The sequence below is a fragment of the Pipistrellus hanaki genome (genome assembly GCF_964339955.1).
Source record: "Pipistrellus hanaki genome assembly, chromosome: 5".
NCBI classification, from domain to species: Eukaryota; Metazoa; Chordata; class Mammalia; order Chiroptera; family Vespertilionidae; genus Pipistrellus; species Pipistrellus hanaki.
The window spans coordinates 38,328,724-38,346,034 of record NC_140507.1 but is presented as its reverse complement, the minus strand read 5'-3'; the positions used below and the strand labels follow the sequence as shown (position 1 = coordinate 38,346,034).

The 17,311-nt window shown below is 37.3% G+C and overlaps 1 protein-coding gene across 1 annotated transcript in view; it reads right to left on the bottom strand.

The window, feature by feature from the left end:
• HSPA4L (heat shock protein family A (Hsp70) member 4 like) overlaps nucleotides 1–17,311 on the bottom strand; it is a 56,978-nt gene that overhangs the window by 18,894 nt on the left and 20,773 nt on the right. Inside the window, exons 7-14 of the mRNA XM_084884602.1 lie at nucleotides 14,785–15,029; nucleotides 14,584–14,660; nucleotides 12,944–13,095; nucleotides 11,966–12,078; nucleotides 9,157–9,290; nucleotides 6,488–6,687; nucleotides 3,622–3,717; nucleotides 136–273 (exon numbers count right to left, since the gene is read on the bottom strand). Coding sequence (XP_084740728.1) covers nucleotides 136–273; nucleotides 3,622–3,717; nucleotides 6,488–6,687; nucleotides 9,157–9,290; nucleotides 11,966–12,078; nucleotides 12,944–13,095; nucleotides 14,584–14,660; nucleotides 14,785–15,029 — 1,155 coding nt within the window. The remainder of the gene's footprint in view (nucleotides 1–135; nucleotides 274–3,621; nucleotides 3,718–6,487; nucleotides 6,688–9,156; nucleotides 9,291–11,965; nucleotides 12,079–12,943; nucleotides 13,096–14,583; nucleotides 14,661–14,784; nucleotides 15,030–17,311) is intronic.

Below are 17,311 nucleotides of genomic sequence, written 5' to 3'. Positions count from 1 at the left end.
TAGTTTAATGATCTATTTAGTAATTTCTTAGTAGTTATAAACTAATTACCTCATTTGGGGGGATAACTGTTGACTTCTACAAAAATCTCAGAATACACTACTACCTATTTTAACATCAACACGGGAATTATATACCTCATTTTCAATGTAGCTATTGAGAAGATCTTGGCCCAGTTGTCTACACAGGCTACTATGGATAGGTAGATCAATACTCTTGACTTTTCCTTTTTTAATGGTCTGGTTTAATCGGTCTTGTCTGTCTGAGGGAGTTGACTGAAAAAAAAAAAAAAAAAAAAAAAAAGAGGATAATAAATTTCTAAAGCTAGTTTAAAAATAGATTTAAGAGTAATTTCAGATGAAATAAGAAAGTAAAATTAAACAAAACTTATCAAGTATATTTTAAAATATTACTTTAATGCTGATAACATTTTATACTCTGCACATTAAGTCTTTTTATATAAAATATATTAGACTGGAAATGCAAATTGAAACCATAATGAGATGCTACTTTACATCCATTAAGATGGCAGTAATATAAAAAATAGAAAATGACAATTGATGAGGATGTGAAGAAATTGGAACTCTTATTCATAACTGACAAGATAGTAAATTAGAGCCATTCTAGAAAACAGTTTCTCAAAAAATAAAAGATACCATATATCCAGCAATTCCAGTCCTAGGTACATGCCCAAGTTGATCAATCTACACTAATAAAAGATAAAGATGCAAATTGACCATACCTTTGTGATGCCCACCAGCCAATCAGGAGTGAGTATGCAAAGTAACCGAACAAAGATGGCAGGTTAATTTGCATATGCTGATGCTGAGCAGCTGGGGGCAGGGCAGGATATCTTGAAAGGCCCACACACAAACTTTCATGGTCCAGCTTCCTCTGAGCTCCAGTGCTGGGAAGAGGCTTTGGGGACATCCAAGAACATATGGGGAGGAACTGGACTGTCAGATATCAGGGCAGGAACTCGGGGGGTGGCTTTCTCACAGCCTAGGATGCTCATAGGGTTCATGGTTCCTGTGCTGGTGCCTCTCTATGGCAGAGTGGACTGGCATCTATATCTGAGTTTCCATCAGCATGGCCTACATTGTTTTTTCTGTCCTGATGATTCCCTGAGATTCTGCCTCATCCAATTTGCAGCCCCATCCAAGCTGTTTGCAGCTACTTTTCTATATGAATGGCCTGTTCTGGCTCAGGCTTCAGACTTTGATAAAATCTTTTCAACAAGAGGAATTGGAGTCAGCCTGTCACAAACCTATCAATAAAGGGCCCAAGACCCAGCACTAGCACCAGTCTGCCTTGCTTCACAACTGGGCCTTGCCTAGGCACTTCCTAGCCCAATACAAGTAGCAGCAATCTGTAAATCTCTCTGTAGCTTCTGCTGGGAGGCCCCAAAGCCAGTGTGCACAGTAGACAGCTTCAGATCATACCATATTACAACTCTTCACATTCACAAGTGACACACTCAAGGGGAAGACTCAGTGAGCACCAAAGCCCCCACTGAAGCAAGTCCTGATCCATAGGGTTGTCTCATGCACAGCAGTTCTTCCACTATAGTTGCAGCTGGTCCTCACAGTCAATTGGTCTATAGGTCAATTACTCCCAGTGATGCCAAAAGCAGTCAAGACTCAACTATAAGACTGTGCATGAAAATCACACTGGGGCACACCTTGAATGCCCAGCTAAGGTGCCTGGGGAGGCTGAACCACTGGGCCCTATAGGACATCTATTACACAAGGCCACCCTATCAATTACAGGAGATATAACAGCTCTACCTAATACATAGAAATAAACAGGGAAACAGCCAATATGAGGAGACAAAGAAACATGTTTCAAATGAAAGAAATGGAAGCAAGCAATCTACTTACTGGATACAGAATTCAAATAATGGTTATAAGGTTACTCAAGGATTTTTTTTTTTAATATATATTTTATTGAGTTTTTACAGAGAGGAAGAGAGAGGGATAGAGAGTTAGAAACATCGATGAGAGAAAACATCGACCAGCTGCCTCCTGCACAACCCCCACTGGGGATGTGCCCGCAACCAAGGTACATGCCCTTGACTGGAATCGAACCCGGGACCTCAGTCTGCAGGCTGACGCTCCATCCACTGAGCCAAACCGGTTTCGGCAACTCAAGGATCTTAATAAGAGCTTCAAGGGACTTAGTGAGCCTTTCAAGGATCTTAGTGAGAATTTAAAAGACATGAAAAAGGACCAGTCAGAAATTAAGCATACACTAGCTGAAATAAAGAATAATTTATAGGGTTTTTTATCAATAGAGGATTCTGAGAATCAAATAAATGATTTGGAATATGAGGAAGCAAAAGAAGAAAAAATACCCAGCCTTAACAGCAAAAAGGAAAAAGAATCCAAAAGTATGAAGATAGTATAAGGAGCCTGTGGGGTAACTTCAAGCTTACCAATATTTGTCTTATGGGGATGCCATAAAAAGAGAGAGAGACAAAGATAGTGAAAACATATTTGAAGAAATAATAATAGGAAACTTCCCCTACCTGATGAAAGAAACAGACTTATAAGTCCAGGAAGTGCTGAGTCCCAAACAAGAGGAACCCAAAGAAGCAACATCAAGTAAGACAGATCAAAATTAAAATGCCAAGGTTTAAAAACAAAGAATCTTAAAAGAAGCAAAAAAGCAGTTGGTTATAGGGTGCACCTATATGACATATAAGGGTGCACCTATATGACTATCAGCTGATTTCTCAACAGAAACTTTGCAGGCCAGATGGTGTGGCAAGAAATATTCAAAGTGATGAATAGCAAGGACCTACAACCAAGATTAGTCTACCCAGCAAAGCGATCATCTAGAATTAACAATCAGATAAAGAGCTTCACAGACAAGAAAAAGCTAGAGGAGTTCATCGCACCAAACCAGTATTACATGAAATGTGTTGTTGTTTTTTTTGTTATTTTAAAAATATATATATTTTATTGATTCTTTACAGAGAGGAAGGGAGAGGGATAGAGAGTTAGAAACATCAATGAGAGAATCATAGATCAGCTGCCTCCTGCATACCCAACAGGGATGTGCCCACAACCAATGTACATGCCCTTGATTGGAATTGAACCTGGGACCCCTCAGTCAGCTCTATCCACTGAGCCAAACCAGTTTTGGCAAAATGTTGAAGGTAATTCTTTAAGGAGAGGAAGAAGAAGAAAAGATAAAGAATATGAAAAATAAAATGGCAAAAAATACATATCTATCAATAATTTAATCTAAATATAAAAATGAACAAGAAATCGAATGAACAAGATAAATTGATGAATAAAACTGAGGCATGGAAATATGGAACAGACTGATCAGTCTTAGAGGGAAATGGTTGTGGTGAGTGGGAATAGATTAACCAAAGATATACATATATGTTTTACTGATGGACACAACAATAAGGTGGTGAAGGCTTGGGGCAGGGCAGGAACTGGATGGAGTGGGGCAACGGGGAGAATGATGGGGGACACCTATAATACTCTCAACAATAAATATTTAAAAAATCAAAAAATCAAGTGTATTAAAAACATACATTATAAAGTAAATACATAAACTTAAATTATTCAATCCCCATAAGACACAACCATAGAAATAGTAAAACAAACCTTTGTTTTGGCTCCCGTATGATCAATTTCCTCTTCTGGGGTGTGCTCAGCATGACATTGTTGATGACCTTCTTCTTGGTCAACCTGCATTTTTTCCTGAAAAGAAAATACGTATTATTTGTAGTGTCTATTTTTCTTTAATAAACAGCATATTAGAGTTCAAGTCTGTTTTTGAACTATATAAACAGTAAAATAGAAGCTTGTTTTCAATCATGAAAATAACTACAAATAACAGGTAATTAAAATGAAAAGATCTATTTGATGCTGTATATAAATCTTGTGTGATTCACCTGTGGCAAAAACACATACATAATAAATGGAAAAATTTCAAATCAAATTCACAAAAGGAAGCTTACAAACAAGAACAACAAAAAAACCCTATTAAATTTCACATGAAAAATGTCAATAAAAAATTTAATGTGGGCCAAAACCGGTTTGGCTCAGTGGATAGAGTGTCGGCCTATGGACTGAAAGGTCCTGGGTTCGATTCCGGTTGCGGGCACATCCCCAATAGGGGGTGTGCAAGAGGCAGCTGATCGATGATTCTCTCTCATCGATGTTTCTGACTCTCTATCCCTCTCTCTTCCTCTCTGTGAAAAATCAATAAAATATATTTTAAAAAATTTAATGTGGGATAATGAAGTGAAAAAGATACAAAATTTATGTACTTCATAAATTCAATAATATTTTGAAATGTAGTAAAATACTCAAAGAAATACAGTAAAATTGTCAAAGTGGATGTCTCTGAATTATTATAACATAAACTTAAAAAAATTTAATATCTAAAAGACAAACTTTTAGCCAGTTAAGGTTGATAAAATGGACTTTCTATTTGGCAAATAATACTAAGTATTACATTTTTCTGATCTTTAAAATCTTATTCTTGACCGTCCTTCCAAAAAGAAGAAAGCTTAGAATTCAGAAATCAGTATAATTTAGGTCTTCTAATATATCTGAAGTTAAGCACATTCAGGATAATCATAAGGCTATCTTTAATTAAAAAAATAAGTTTATTTGTGCCAATGAGAAAAATAAGTTGTAATTGTTCTTTGTCAATAAAAGGACAATTATTTCTGTTATTTCAACTCCCCCTGCACCTTCTAACTGTACATTTTCTCCAAGCCTGTGATTGAGAATATGTGAAAAAAGTGACACTGGTGCTCTGGCTGGTTAGAGCATGCAAGAGGCAACCAATTAATGTGTTTCTCTGACACAGATTTCTCTCTCTCTCTCTCTCTCTCTCTCTCTCTCTCTCTCCCTCCCTCCAACCACTCTCTCTAAAAATAAATGGAAAAAATATCCTCAGGTGAGGATTAAAAATAACAAAAAGTAACAGTGGTAAGTTGATGTAATGTAGGAAGACACAATTACATTATTTACTTCATTTCTTGTAATACTAAAAAAAGATGCTGCCAATTAAAAGACCAAACTGCTTTATCACTTGGCATTTTTGTTTTACACCTATTCAAAGAGCCCTTCTAGTGTGTATATTTTTATACATCTAAAGGCAAATTAACCAAATAAATTGGTTAAGGTAGTTCTAAAACTTGTTCACATTCAGAAGCCAATGCTTCTGAAAATCATTCAATTAATTTATTAATATATGTATTTTTCTACATAATGTCCTTTGTGCCATCGAGACCATTAGCAAGTGACTTATCATTTGTTTAAAAAATTGCTCCAGTATAGGTCTCTAGTATCTCTATACAGTAGGTAATTGGGTTACGTCGAAGATCCGTTCCTGAGGCATGACCTTACGTGATTTTCACAAGTTGGAACCCACCTACATAAGCATCTATGTCACTCACATGGAGCACATACACAGCAGTAATGAAGTGAAACAGAAAGATTGCAATTCCTGACTTTTACTTGTGTTAAATAAATAATAAAAAACTTAAAACACATATGTACATACATCGAAATGACAGAATTTAAAATAACTAAATAAACTAGAGGCCTGGTGCATAACATTTGTGCACTGGGGGTGTGAAGGGCCCTCAACCCAGCCTGCACCCTCTCACAGTCCAGGACCCCTTGTCCTTACTGCCCACCTACAGCGGAGGCAGGAGAAGCTGCTGCAACCACTGCTGAGCTTGCCAGCCATGAGCCAGCTTCTGGCTGTGTAGTGGTCCCCCCGTGGGAGCACACTGACCACCAGGGGGCAGCTCCTTCATTGAGCATCTCCCTCCTGGTTGTCAGTATGTGTCATAGCAACTGGGCATTCCACTGTTCAGTTGATTTGCATATTAGGGTTTTATCATATAGGATGGGAGATGGCAATGTAACCACGAAATGACATACATCGAGTCCGATGTAACCCGAGGACTGCCTATATATAAAAGCCTAAGCGACTGTTACCACCAAACAACTGGAGCGACCGGTTGACCAGTTGCTATGATGTGCATAGACCACCAGGGGCAGACACTCAATGCAGGAGCTACCCCCTAGTGGTCAGTGTGCTCCCACAGCCAACCTCCCATGGGTCCTCCTCCCCCCACACCTGCCAACCTCCCGTGGCCCCTCCCCCCTGCTGGCCGGTCCCCCCAATAGGCCCCAATTGGGGGGCCGGCTGGCCAGTCTCCTGTGGCCCCTCCGCCCCTGGTCAGCCAATTTCCCTCGTCCCCTCCCCTGTGCCATTGGCCCCATTGGCCCCAATCAAGGGGCTGGCTGGCCAACCTCCCATGGTCACTCCCCCTCGCATTGCAGGGCCAGGATGAGCAGGAGCAGCAGGTAGTGTTGGACTCCCAGTTTTGGCCCAATTCCTGCAGGCTATGCTGAGAGACCCCCACCCGTGCATGAATTCATGCACCAGGCCTCGAGTACTATCTATTTAATTAGAGGAATTTGAAACAAAATTTTTACATACCACATCATCTTTGCTTTCATCCTTAAATGAAGTTTCTGTCTCCATAGGACCATCGATGTGATCCCCTTCTATATTTAGCTTCTCAATTACTGATGCACTAGCCACACTGAAGATTCCATGGATGTTAATGCGAACTTTAACCTTCACTTTAGAACTATCACCATCAGACTGTGGAAAAACATTCTGAATAGTGAAGCTCCCTTAAAGAAAAAAGAGCTTTGATCAATACAGGGGCCTCAGATTAACTCATTCAATTCAGTAATTTGACTATCATCTTTCCAATGATGGCAAATAATTGTGAAATTATTACCAAATCCAGATTAATTACTGCAGGACAGGTATTTTCCCCAGATCATTTTCATACCTTAATAAATTTGGTATTAAGACTTAGAAAGAGTAAGCAACCTGTCCAAAATCAACAATGCTAGATAAAAAGGAGAGATGGGATTTTAACCAACGACAATCTGACTCAAGGCAATATAACTTTTAAGTTGTTTTTAATGCTCTAAAACCAAAATAAAATTCAAATTTCTGACCAAATATAAAATGACCCTTTTGCTACAAGTTATGCAAATTATAATCATCTCGATAATTCATAAATAAAATTACTTAAACCTTCCCTGGATTTTTCCTATAGCAAAATTGCTATTATTCAGTCACTAATGTCTACAGAGGTCATATTAATTTTTCAAGTACAGTTACAAAGATTATCTTTGTAGATAACCAGAGAAATTTGAATATGGACTGTATAGTAAACAGTATTATTCCAAAAATAAATTTCTTGGATATGATGTCTTAATGTGAGAGAATGTTCTTCTTAAGAGACCTGTGGCATATAATTAGTGGTGAGTTGTTGTGATATCTATGCCTTACTTTCAAACAGTTTGTTAAAAAGTGTATGTATCTGTGAGGTTAGCAACTGGATCTAGGTGAATACATGGTGTTCACTCAACAGGTGGTTGCCAGCCAGTGGGATCCGGGGACCACTGGTGGTCCGTGAAGTCTGAAAGGTTGGCGACTGCTGCACTAAACTATTCCTTCAATTTCTTATAGCTTTGCAATTTTTCAAAATTAAAATGGTAGAGGGATAAAACACAAATGACAAAAGATTCACCATTAAGTCATTAAATCATTTTGATATATAGAGATATTTATAGATCATGCAATTATTTTGAATTATTTATAACTTAAGGCAAATGTAAAAATAAATATGAAAGTACATTAAGGAATAAATTATGTAAGTAAAAAAAAAAATCTACCAATGCTGCCCTGGCCAGGTGGCTCAATAGGTTGGAGCATCGTCCTGTGCACTAAAAGGATGCGGGTCGATTTGCAGTCAGGGCGTATACCTAGGTTATAGGTTCAGTCCTTGGTGAGGAGGCAACTGATCAATGTTTCTTTCTCATATCAATGTTTCTTTCTCCCTTTCCCTTCCCCTCTCTCAAGAATCAATAAAAACATATCCTTGGGTGAGGATTAAAAAAAAAAAAAAGAAATCTAATGTTTTATTTATTTTTTTAATCTCAAATAATGATATCCATAGTAGAGAAAGAATACTAGGCAGAAAAAATGAGTAGTAAACAATATGGTTGCCCTGCTTTGTGGGTTGAATTATGCTCCCCTCCCTGCCCTTCATATATTGAAGTCCTACTTTCCAATACTTCAGAAGGAGACCTGATTTAAAGATAAGGTCTTGCCAAAACCGGTTTGGCTCAGTGGACAGAGCGTCGTACTATGGACTGAAAGGTCCCAGGTTTAATTCCGGTCAAGGGCATGTACCTTGGTTTCGGGCACATGGCAGCTGATCGATGATTCTCTCTCATCAATGTTTCTAACTCTCTATCCCTCTCTCTTCCTCTCTGTAAAAAAAACCAATAAAATATAAAAAAATAAAAATAAAGATAAGGTCTTTTCACAGGTTAATCAAGTTAAAATGAGGTTATCAGACTGGGCGCTAATCCAATGTCTGGTATGTTTATTTGGAGACAGGTATACAGACAGAATGTCATGTGAACATGATCACCTATAAGTCAAGGGAAGAAGTCTAGAATGGATGGATCCTCCTTCCAAATCAGCTCCTTGATTTCAGACTTTTAGCATCCAGAACTGTGAGACAAAATTCTATTGTTTAAGCCACCCAGTTTGTGACAAAATTCTATTGTTTAAGCCACCCAGTTTGTGGTACTCTGTTAAAAAACCCTAGCAAATGAATACCACCTTCAGTATTTAATATCTCCTGATTTAAATATTGTACTTGAAATATTTATAACGTCCCCTTTCTAGTCTGTCATTAAAAGCAATACATAAAGAATTTTAAAACTTAAGAATGATTCTTTCTCTCTTTTTTTGTTGTTAATCCTCACCTGAGGATATTTTTTCCATTGATTTTAAAGGAGTGGAAGGGATGGGAGAAGGAGAGAGAGAGAGAGAGAGACAGACAGACAGACAGACACATGGATGTCAAAATAAATTTAAAAAATTCAAACTTTGCTGTTATTTCAGAAACCAACTCTGAGCGCTAACAAAGTACATGTTTAGATAAAGGTATGGAAATCTTTCTTTTAAAATCCAGTGCTGGCTTAGCTTAACTATCAACTTATTTGTTCCCTTAATTCAAACATTAATATATTATTTACAAAAATAAAAAATTCATGAACACTTTCTCTTACCAATTCTTGGATCAGGATAAGGCACTTCATGTAAATTAGTATAAAATGCTTCTAGCTCAAATGGTTCCTTCTTGTGGAAAGTAATGACCTTTGAGAATGGAGCAGGATGGTTCTTACAGAATACTTCACATTCCCTAACATGGAGTGAGAAAACATGCAGTTTAAAACAAATAGAAGGTTGCCTATGAAAATAATTAGAGAATTCACCTTATTTTTAATTCATAAATAGCAATTATAAAGGCCTCTTTCCATGCACAAAGTATAGAAAAATAAATTGTTTGTATTATTAACCTCGATTTGATTGGCTTATGGCTCAAAGATTTTAGAATGTCTGTCATCATACTAGTGCCACTAAAATTAAAAAAAAGTTCCCCTGAGAATAGGTATATGTTAAGGCTAATATAGAAAGATTATCTTTTTGTTGTTGTCTTTTACTTACATCTGAGGACCAAATCCTACCCATTAGTTTCCAAAATACTTACCAAGTGGAACTTTTTTTATTCTAGCTTCTTTAAAAAGGAGCTTTTATTTGAAAAAAATTTCAAACTTACAGAATTGTGCAAGAATAAACACCTATATATATATTTTTTTAACCTAGATTTATTACTATTAACATTTTAACCCCATTTGTTTCATAATTTGAGTATATACACACTGTCAATGTATGTGTATATTTTTTTCTGAAACAATAGAGGCTATTATATACATTTATAGCCATTTACCTTAAGTGCTTCAATGTGTATTTCCTAATAGGGATATTCTCTAATATAACAACAGTACAACTGTCAACTTTATAAAGTTACATCAATACTTTAATATGTAATTCATATTTCAATTTTTAAAATTTATGTAATAATGCCATTTGTAGTATTTTCTTATCTCCAGTACAGGCAATTTAAAAACCTACAAAGCAATTCCTATTCATTAAGTAGTGTAACAGTTTTATAACTGTTGTTTACAGTGTTCCAGAAACATATTCTTTCTTTAAAAAAATATGTATTTTTATTGATTTCAAAGAGGAAGAGGGAGAGATAGAAACATCAATGATGGGAGAGAGTCATTGACTGGCTGCCTCCTGCATGACCCCACTGGGGATTGAGCCCACAATTCGGGCAAATGACCCTGACCAGAATCAAACCCAGGACCCTTCAGTCCACAGGCCGATGCTCCATTCACTGAGCCAAAAGGCATAGGGCCAGAAACACATTCTTCAATACATAGTATCATCCTATGAAGTAGGCAAGGTTTAAAATTTTTATATTCATGGACCATTTCCCTATCCTAGTATTCAAGAACCCACTACCTTATATTTTCTTATTGTAGTTACTAAGATATATTTCCTTTAAAATTTAACTTTGCATATATTTTCTTTCTTTTAAATCTTCATTGTTGAGAGTATTACAGATATACTCCTTTATTTCTCCATTGCCCTCCTCCACATGGTTCCAGCCCAGAGCCAAGTCTTCAACACCCTATTGTCTGTGTCCATAGGTTCAACACACACACACACGGTTAAGCAACCATCCAACCGTCTGACCAGCCGGTAGGTATGATACACATTGACCACCATGGGGCAGACACTCAATGCTGGAGCTGCCAAGCTGCGGTGACTTGGCAGCGACAGTTCTTGGGTGACGCACCCCAAAACCATAGAGGAACAATCCTGATTCCTTGCAGGGTGCTCAATTCCACCTTCGACAATTAGTTATGTGGTTGCTGGGGCTCTGTTGGCCCTGAATCTGGTTTACTGCACACTTGCATCTGCATTCCACACCCTGTATGACAGCAACTTTGCAGAGTGCCCTCTCGCACTCCAGGACCCCTCAGGGGATGTCGGAGAGTCCATTTCAGCCCGATTCCCGCAGGCCAGGCTGAGACACCCCACCTGCTGACTCTCTTCAAGCCATGGAGCCGCCCCAGGTGCAGCCAGCCAGGGAGGAACTGCAGGAGATTGGCTCCAGGGCATGTCCGGCCCATCTGGTCCAGTCCCACCCTGCCGGCCATCTCCTAATTAATGTCCTTTCAATGTACTGTACATGAATCTGTGCACCAAGTCACTAGTATGCATATAAGTACTTTGGTTAATCTCTTCCTGCCCCTCCTCTTTCCCTCTGAGATTTGTCAATCTGCTCTATGTTTCCATGACTCTGGTTCTATTTTATTCATCAATTTATTCTGTTTATTAGACTCTTCGTTTATTTATTTTGATTTTTAGATTCAATTGCTGACATATTTATTGCTATTTTATATTGTTCATATTTATTATCTTTCTTCTTACTAACTTGTTTTCCCTTACTGTTTTTAAGATTATCTCTTTGTCTTGATCCTTGGGTATTTTAACAATAATGTGTCTTGGTGTGGGCCTCCTTGGGTTCCTTTGGGGGCTTCTGTGCTTCCTGGACTGTAAGTCAATTACTTTCATGAGGTAGGGGAAGTTTTCTGTCATTATTTCTTCAAATAGGTTTTCAATATCTTGCTCTCTCTCTTCTCTTTCTGGCCCCCCAATAATTCGAATGTTGGTACATTTGAAATTGTCCCAGAGGCTCTTTATACTATCTTATTTTTAGATTATTTTTTTCTTTTCGCTCATCTGATAGGGTGTTTTTTGCTTCACAACCAAAAGGTTGCTGGTTTGATTCCTGTTCACATACCTGGAGTTTCAGGCTCTATTACCAGTACATGGTGTACCAAAGGCAGCTGATCTATGGTTCGTTTTCTCATCAATGTTTGTTTCTTTCTCTCTCTCACTCTCTCTTCCAACTCCCTCTCTCTTCAATAAAAAACACAAACATATTAAAAAGTAACTTACCCAGACCCAGTTCCATCTTCAAAAGAGGTCTTCCATCGTAATGTGATTGAGTAGGGAACAATGTCCGTTATGGAAAACTCACGCACCTTAAATGCTGGTGAGAGAATCGCACACTGCCAATAAAATGTACATCATATTTAAATCAACAAACACAAAGCACACACTAGATCACCCTTGATTAAACTGCTTAATAAAGTCCTTGCAATAAAATTGTTACATTTTAAAATTACTGTTTAATGGTAAAACTAGTTAACAGTTAAAAGTGTTGCCCAGCTGGTGTGATTCAGTGGCTAAGTGTTTGAATCAGGAGATCACAATTTGATTTCCAATCATGGAACCTTCTGGGTTGCAGGCCCAATCCAGTAGGGCATGCAGGAGGCAACTGTTCCATGATTTTCTCCCTCTCTCTTCCTCTCTGAAATCAATAAAATATATTTTTTTAATGAAAGTGTCAGAGTACTTTTTCTGTGACCTTAACAAATTAATACAAAAATATTTTAAAACCCCCAAAAAGAATTTTTAATGGGAATAATTATATGGATTCATAAAATAAAAGTTATAGACATACTGTTTTATGATAGTGTAAAATTATAAGTAGCTTGGCTAGTGTGGCTCAGTTGTTGAGTATCAACCTCTGAACCAGGAGGTCAAGGTTCAATTCTGGTCAGGACACATACCCAGGTTGCAGGCTTGATTTCTGGTAAAGGGCCTGCAAGAGGCAACCAATCAATGATTCTCTCTCATCATTGATGTTTCTATTTCTCTCTCCATCTCCCTTCTTTTCTGAAATCAATAAAAATATACTTAACAGAAATAAAAAATAGGAAAGACATAAGACTTACTTTTCAGGAATAATTTCAATTTACTTTTAGCCTATTGACAAGTGGTTAGACTAGATAATATTTAAACTCCTTTTAGGTCTATCACCATATTTCTGGAAAAATACACATTCCAAAATACAACTAATATTAATCATACCTGTAATGCACATCCTCTTGCAACAGCTTCATCAGCATTTAATGTGGTACTTATGTCTTTAAGGAAGAATTTCGTGATATGTTCCTTTACTGCAGGAATTCGAGTTGCTCCTCCTACAATTTCTATACTACTTATGTCTTCACGCTGTAAGTCTGGAAAGCAAAATTTTTTAATTGAGAAAAATAAGGTAATCTTTGTAACAATGTAGAAAGCAGACCTTGGAAAGTACTTTATTAAAAAGTGAATATTTCATTTGCTCAAAACAAGAAAAAAAGGAAAGAAGATGGGCAATTAAAAGGTGAAATTTAATAAGTACTACCTATGTGTCAGGCATTGCACTTGGTGACAGAGTGATAATAAGAACAAGTACCTCATGGACTTTATTTATTTACTTATTTTTAATATGTTTTTACTCATTTCAGAGAAATATCAATGACTGAGTGGCTGCCTCTTTCATACCCCCTACTGGGGATTGAGTCCACAACCTGGCACGTGCCCTTAACCGGAATCGAACCTGGGACCTTTCAGTTCGAGGGCCGATGCTCTATCCACTGAGCCAGGTCTCATGGGCTTTAAAGGGAATCTCCAGAGTCTTTCAATGTTTTATCTTTCACCTCCAGAATCCACACAAAAGCAATTTTTTTAAAGGGCAAAATATACTTCTTTCCTTGGGAACAGTTTTTAATTAGAATTTTTTCCCACAGAAGATACTTTTAATTATTACCAAAAACTTTAACAACAGGCAAGCATATTTCCATTTCTACTTTTTTAAAAATTTAATTCTCACCTGAGGATATTCTTCTACTGATGTTTAGTGAAAGTGGAAGGAAGGGAGCAAAGGTAGAGAGAAAGGGAAACATTGATGTGAGAGACACATGGCTTACTTGCCTCCTGCATGTGCCCCGACTAAAACTGGGGAGACCAGAACCAAGGATTTCGAGTTTGCAACTGAGTTACGTGTCCTTGTTTGGAATCAGACCCTTCAATCTACAGGCCATTGATCTAATCACTGAGAAAAACCAGCTAGGGTCCCATTTCTACTTTACCTTCATGTTAGAAGTCTTCTAAACACCTTAGTTTTACTAGCATTAGTTGTATGATATAAATAATAAAATGAACCAGGATAAGTTCTCAAAAACCCAGATTTCTACTATCTTATTTTTATCAATAAAGAGTCATAGTTGGTCCGAAGGTTTTGGGTTATTGTTAAGCTGATTAACAAAGTCATAATCTCCTCCTCTGAAATGAGGAATACAAATATTCAAAAAAAGAATGAAGGTTTATAGTTTTACCATTTCCAACACCAGATATTTTCAACTGTTTTCCTCTCATAGCATATATAAACCAATTACTAAAATTCTGTGGCACACCAAAATTATATTTTTTGCCTATCTCACACACAAAAAAATAGGTAAAATTTTGATTCATTCACAGTGGATAGTTATTATTGTGCTGGCTGTTGTCATTTTTTTATTTGATAATCTAAGGGAAATAAGTGTCATTGTCCCTGATTAAATAGACAGGTATTATATGTTTGAAAAATTCTTGCAGCATACTGACTGAAAATAGCTGTCCTATACCATTCAAATGAATAATACCATGCTACAGTTTCCATGGTTAGTCCAATAATCTCCACTTACTAGCTTGTTCCAGTACTGCTTTTAATGGTGGTTCAACTCTGGCAAGGAGGGAAACACATAATTGTTCAAATTGAGCCCTGTGGAAAAATGAAATAAAATTCACTATTTGAAACCTAAAAATCAAGCATATCTTCAAAAATAACAGAATCTCAACATTATAAAATAAGCAAACACTTTCCCAACTGAAAACATACATGGTACCTGTTCATTTTACTAGAAACATCAAGATCATTCATGAAACACTCGATGTTCAGTGGAAGATCTGACGCATTTGCACTCATTAGCTTCTTTAATTTTTCACATTCCTGATATAAACGCAACAAGGCTCGAGCATTTTCTTTCACATTTATCTTATATTTGGTCTTGAACTCATCACAGAAGTAGTCTACTAAAGCCTCATCAAAGTTCCTGCCACCCAAATATGGATCAAAGGTAGTAGCCAATACCTGTTTAATTGAAAAACCAGAATGGAATTTTAAGAAATATATTTTCAAACAAACAAACAAAAATACCCTTTTAAAATTAAAATAAAATCAAACCCAAAAAACTTGTCAAAACCCACTGGGGTACCAAATTTGAAGTCCTCATATCAATTATATTTAGCCAGAATATGTACTCACTCTGAATTATCTGCTTTAGGTTACATATCAACATATCATAATTTAAGAATACCGTAACTCTAGCCTGGCCAGTATGGCTCAATGGATGAGCAATGACCTATGAACCAGGAGGTCATGGTTTGATTCCTGGTCAGGGCACATGCTTGGGTTGTGGGCTAAAATCGCAGTATAGGATGTGCAGGAGGCAGTCGATCAATGATTCTCTCTCATCATTAATGTTTTTCTCTCTTTCTCCCTCTCCCTTCCTCTCTGAAATCCATAAAAATATTTTTAATAACTAATTCTGAAATAAATGAGTTACAACAACTAAAACTTTACCATTACACAGCTTTTTATTCTATAACAGCACTGAATAGGTAGGCCAAAAACTAAGTTTAACAGAACAAAGAAATAGTCATAAATACATAACCAAAAATAAAGTAGCTAAGCAAAGCTGATCCAAAGATTAAACCCTAAAATAATATAATTGGTCAATGTATAGTTCAGGGAGTAGAACTTAAATTATTAAGAAACAAAAACAAAAAACAAGTCTATTTTTATAAAAATACAGAAAAACAAAAGAATACATGAGGAAAAAAAAAAGAACACCGAAAAGTATGAAGAAGAATGACAAGAGCCAAAATCAGTTTGGCTCAGTGGATAGAGCGTCGGCCTGTGGACTGAGAGGTCCCGGGTTCGATTCCAGTCAAGGGCATGTACCTTGGTTGCAGCACATCCCCAGTAGGGTGTGTGCAAGAGGCAGCTGATCGATGATTCTCTCTCATCGATGTTTCTAACTCTCTATCCCTCTCTCCTCCTCTCTGTAAAAAAATCAATAAAATATATATGTTTTAAAAAGACACAACTTAAAAAAAATGACAAGAATTTGACATGGTAAACATGCTGACCAATAAGCTCCAGCTAGCAATCAGGTGGAACAAGAATAGACAAGTCACAGAACTTCAACTCTAAAGCTCTTGGAAGTCATAGGACCAAGATATGTAGTCTCTCTCCCCATTGTAGAGGGCAGAAATGCCTACTTACAAAGTAACTACTAAAACATGGAGTCCCACTGCTTGTATTTGTCGGCAGCTTTTTTCTCCCACAAGGATGGGTGGTAGATTAGTGGTAAACATGATAGTACGAAGTGGGCATAATCTGACTGGTATGTTCTCCCACAGACTAACATGGGGAATCCATGCACAAACTTCTTACATGGTCCAGTAACATGCAAAGTTGTATTACGGTAGTATGTGACTTGTACAAATGTACATCCTTTTGGAGAGAATAGATTTTATCAAATGTTCAAAGAGTTCTATGATCACTACTCTAAGTATTTACTAAAAAGAAAAGAAATTTTTTAAAAAAATATATTTTATTGATTTTTCACAGAGAGGAAGAGAGAGATAGAGTCAGAAACATCGATGAGAGAGAATCATCGATCAGCTGCCTCTTGCACACCCCCTACTAGGGATGTGCCCGCAACCAAGGTACATGCCCCTGCCCAGAATCGAACCCGGGACCTTTCAGTCCCCAGGCCGACGCTCTACCACTGAGCCAAACTGGTCCTGGCAGAAAAGAAATTTTTAATTTACTTTTCCTTAAGTAAAAATTCAAGATTAACTACCAAGAATAAAACCTCCATTCTTGGTAGTTAATCTTGAATTTTTAGTGTAAGTCATCTCCATCTAATTTTCTGATTACAAGGAGGTGTTAGAGTCATATAAACTACTCGTGGCCCCATGCACAAATTCATGCACATTGAAAGGAAATTAATTAGAAGAAATATCGCTATTTGCCCTTTCTCTATGATAGAAGTGTCAACCAAATTCATAAATGACAATGACAGATCAAAACACGCATGTGTATGGTGACAGTGAGAGCTTTATATATCTACTAGAGGCCTGGTGCACAAAATTTGTGCATGGGGTCAGGAAGGTGGAGCGTTGTCCTTCAGCCCAGCCTGTACCCTTTCCAATCTGGGATCCCTCTCACAATTCAGGACTGCTGGCTTCCAACTGATCCCCTGCCTGCCTTCCTGCTTGCTCCTAACCGCTTCTGCCTGCCAGCCTGATCACCCCCTAACAACTCCCATGCCAGCCTGATTGATGTCTGACTGCTCCCCTGCT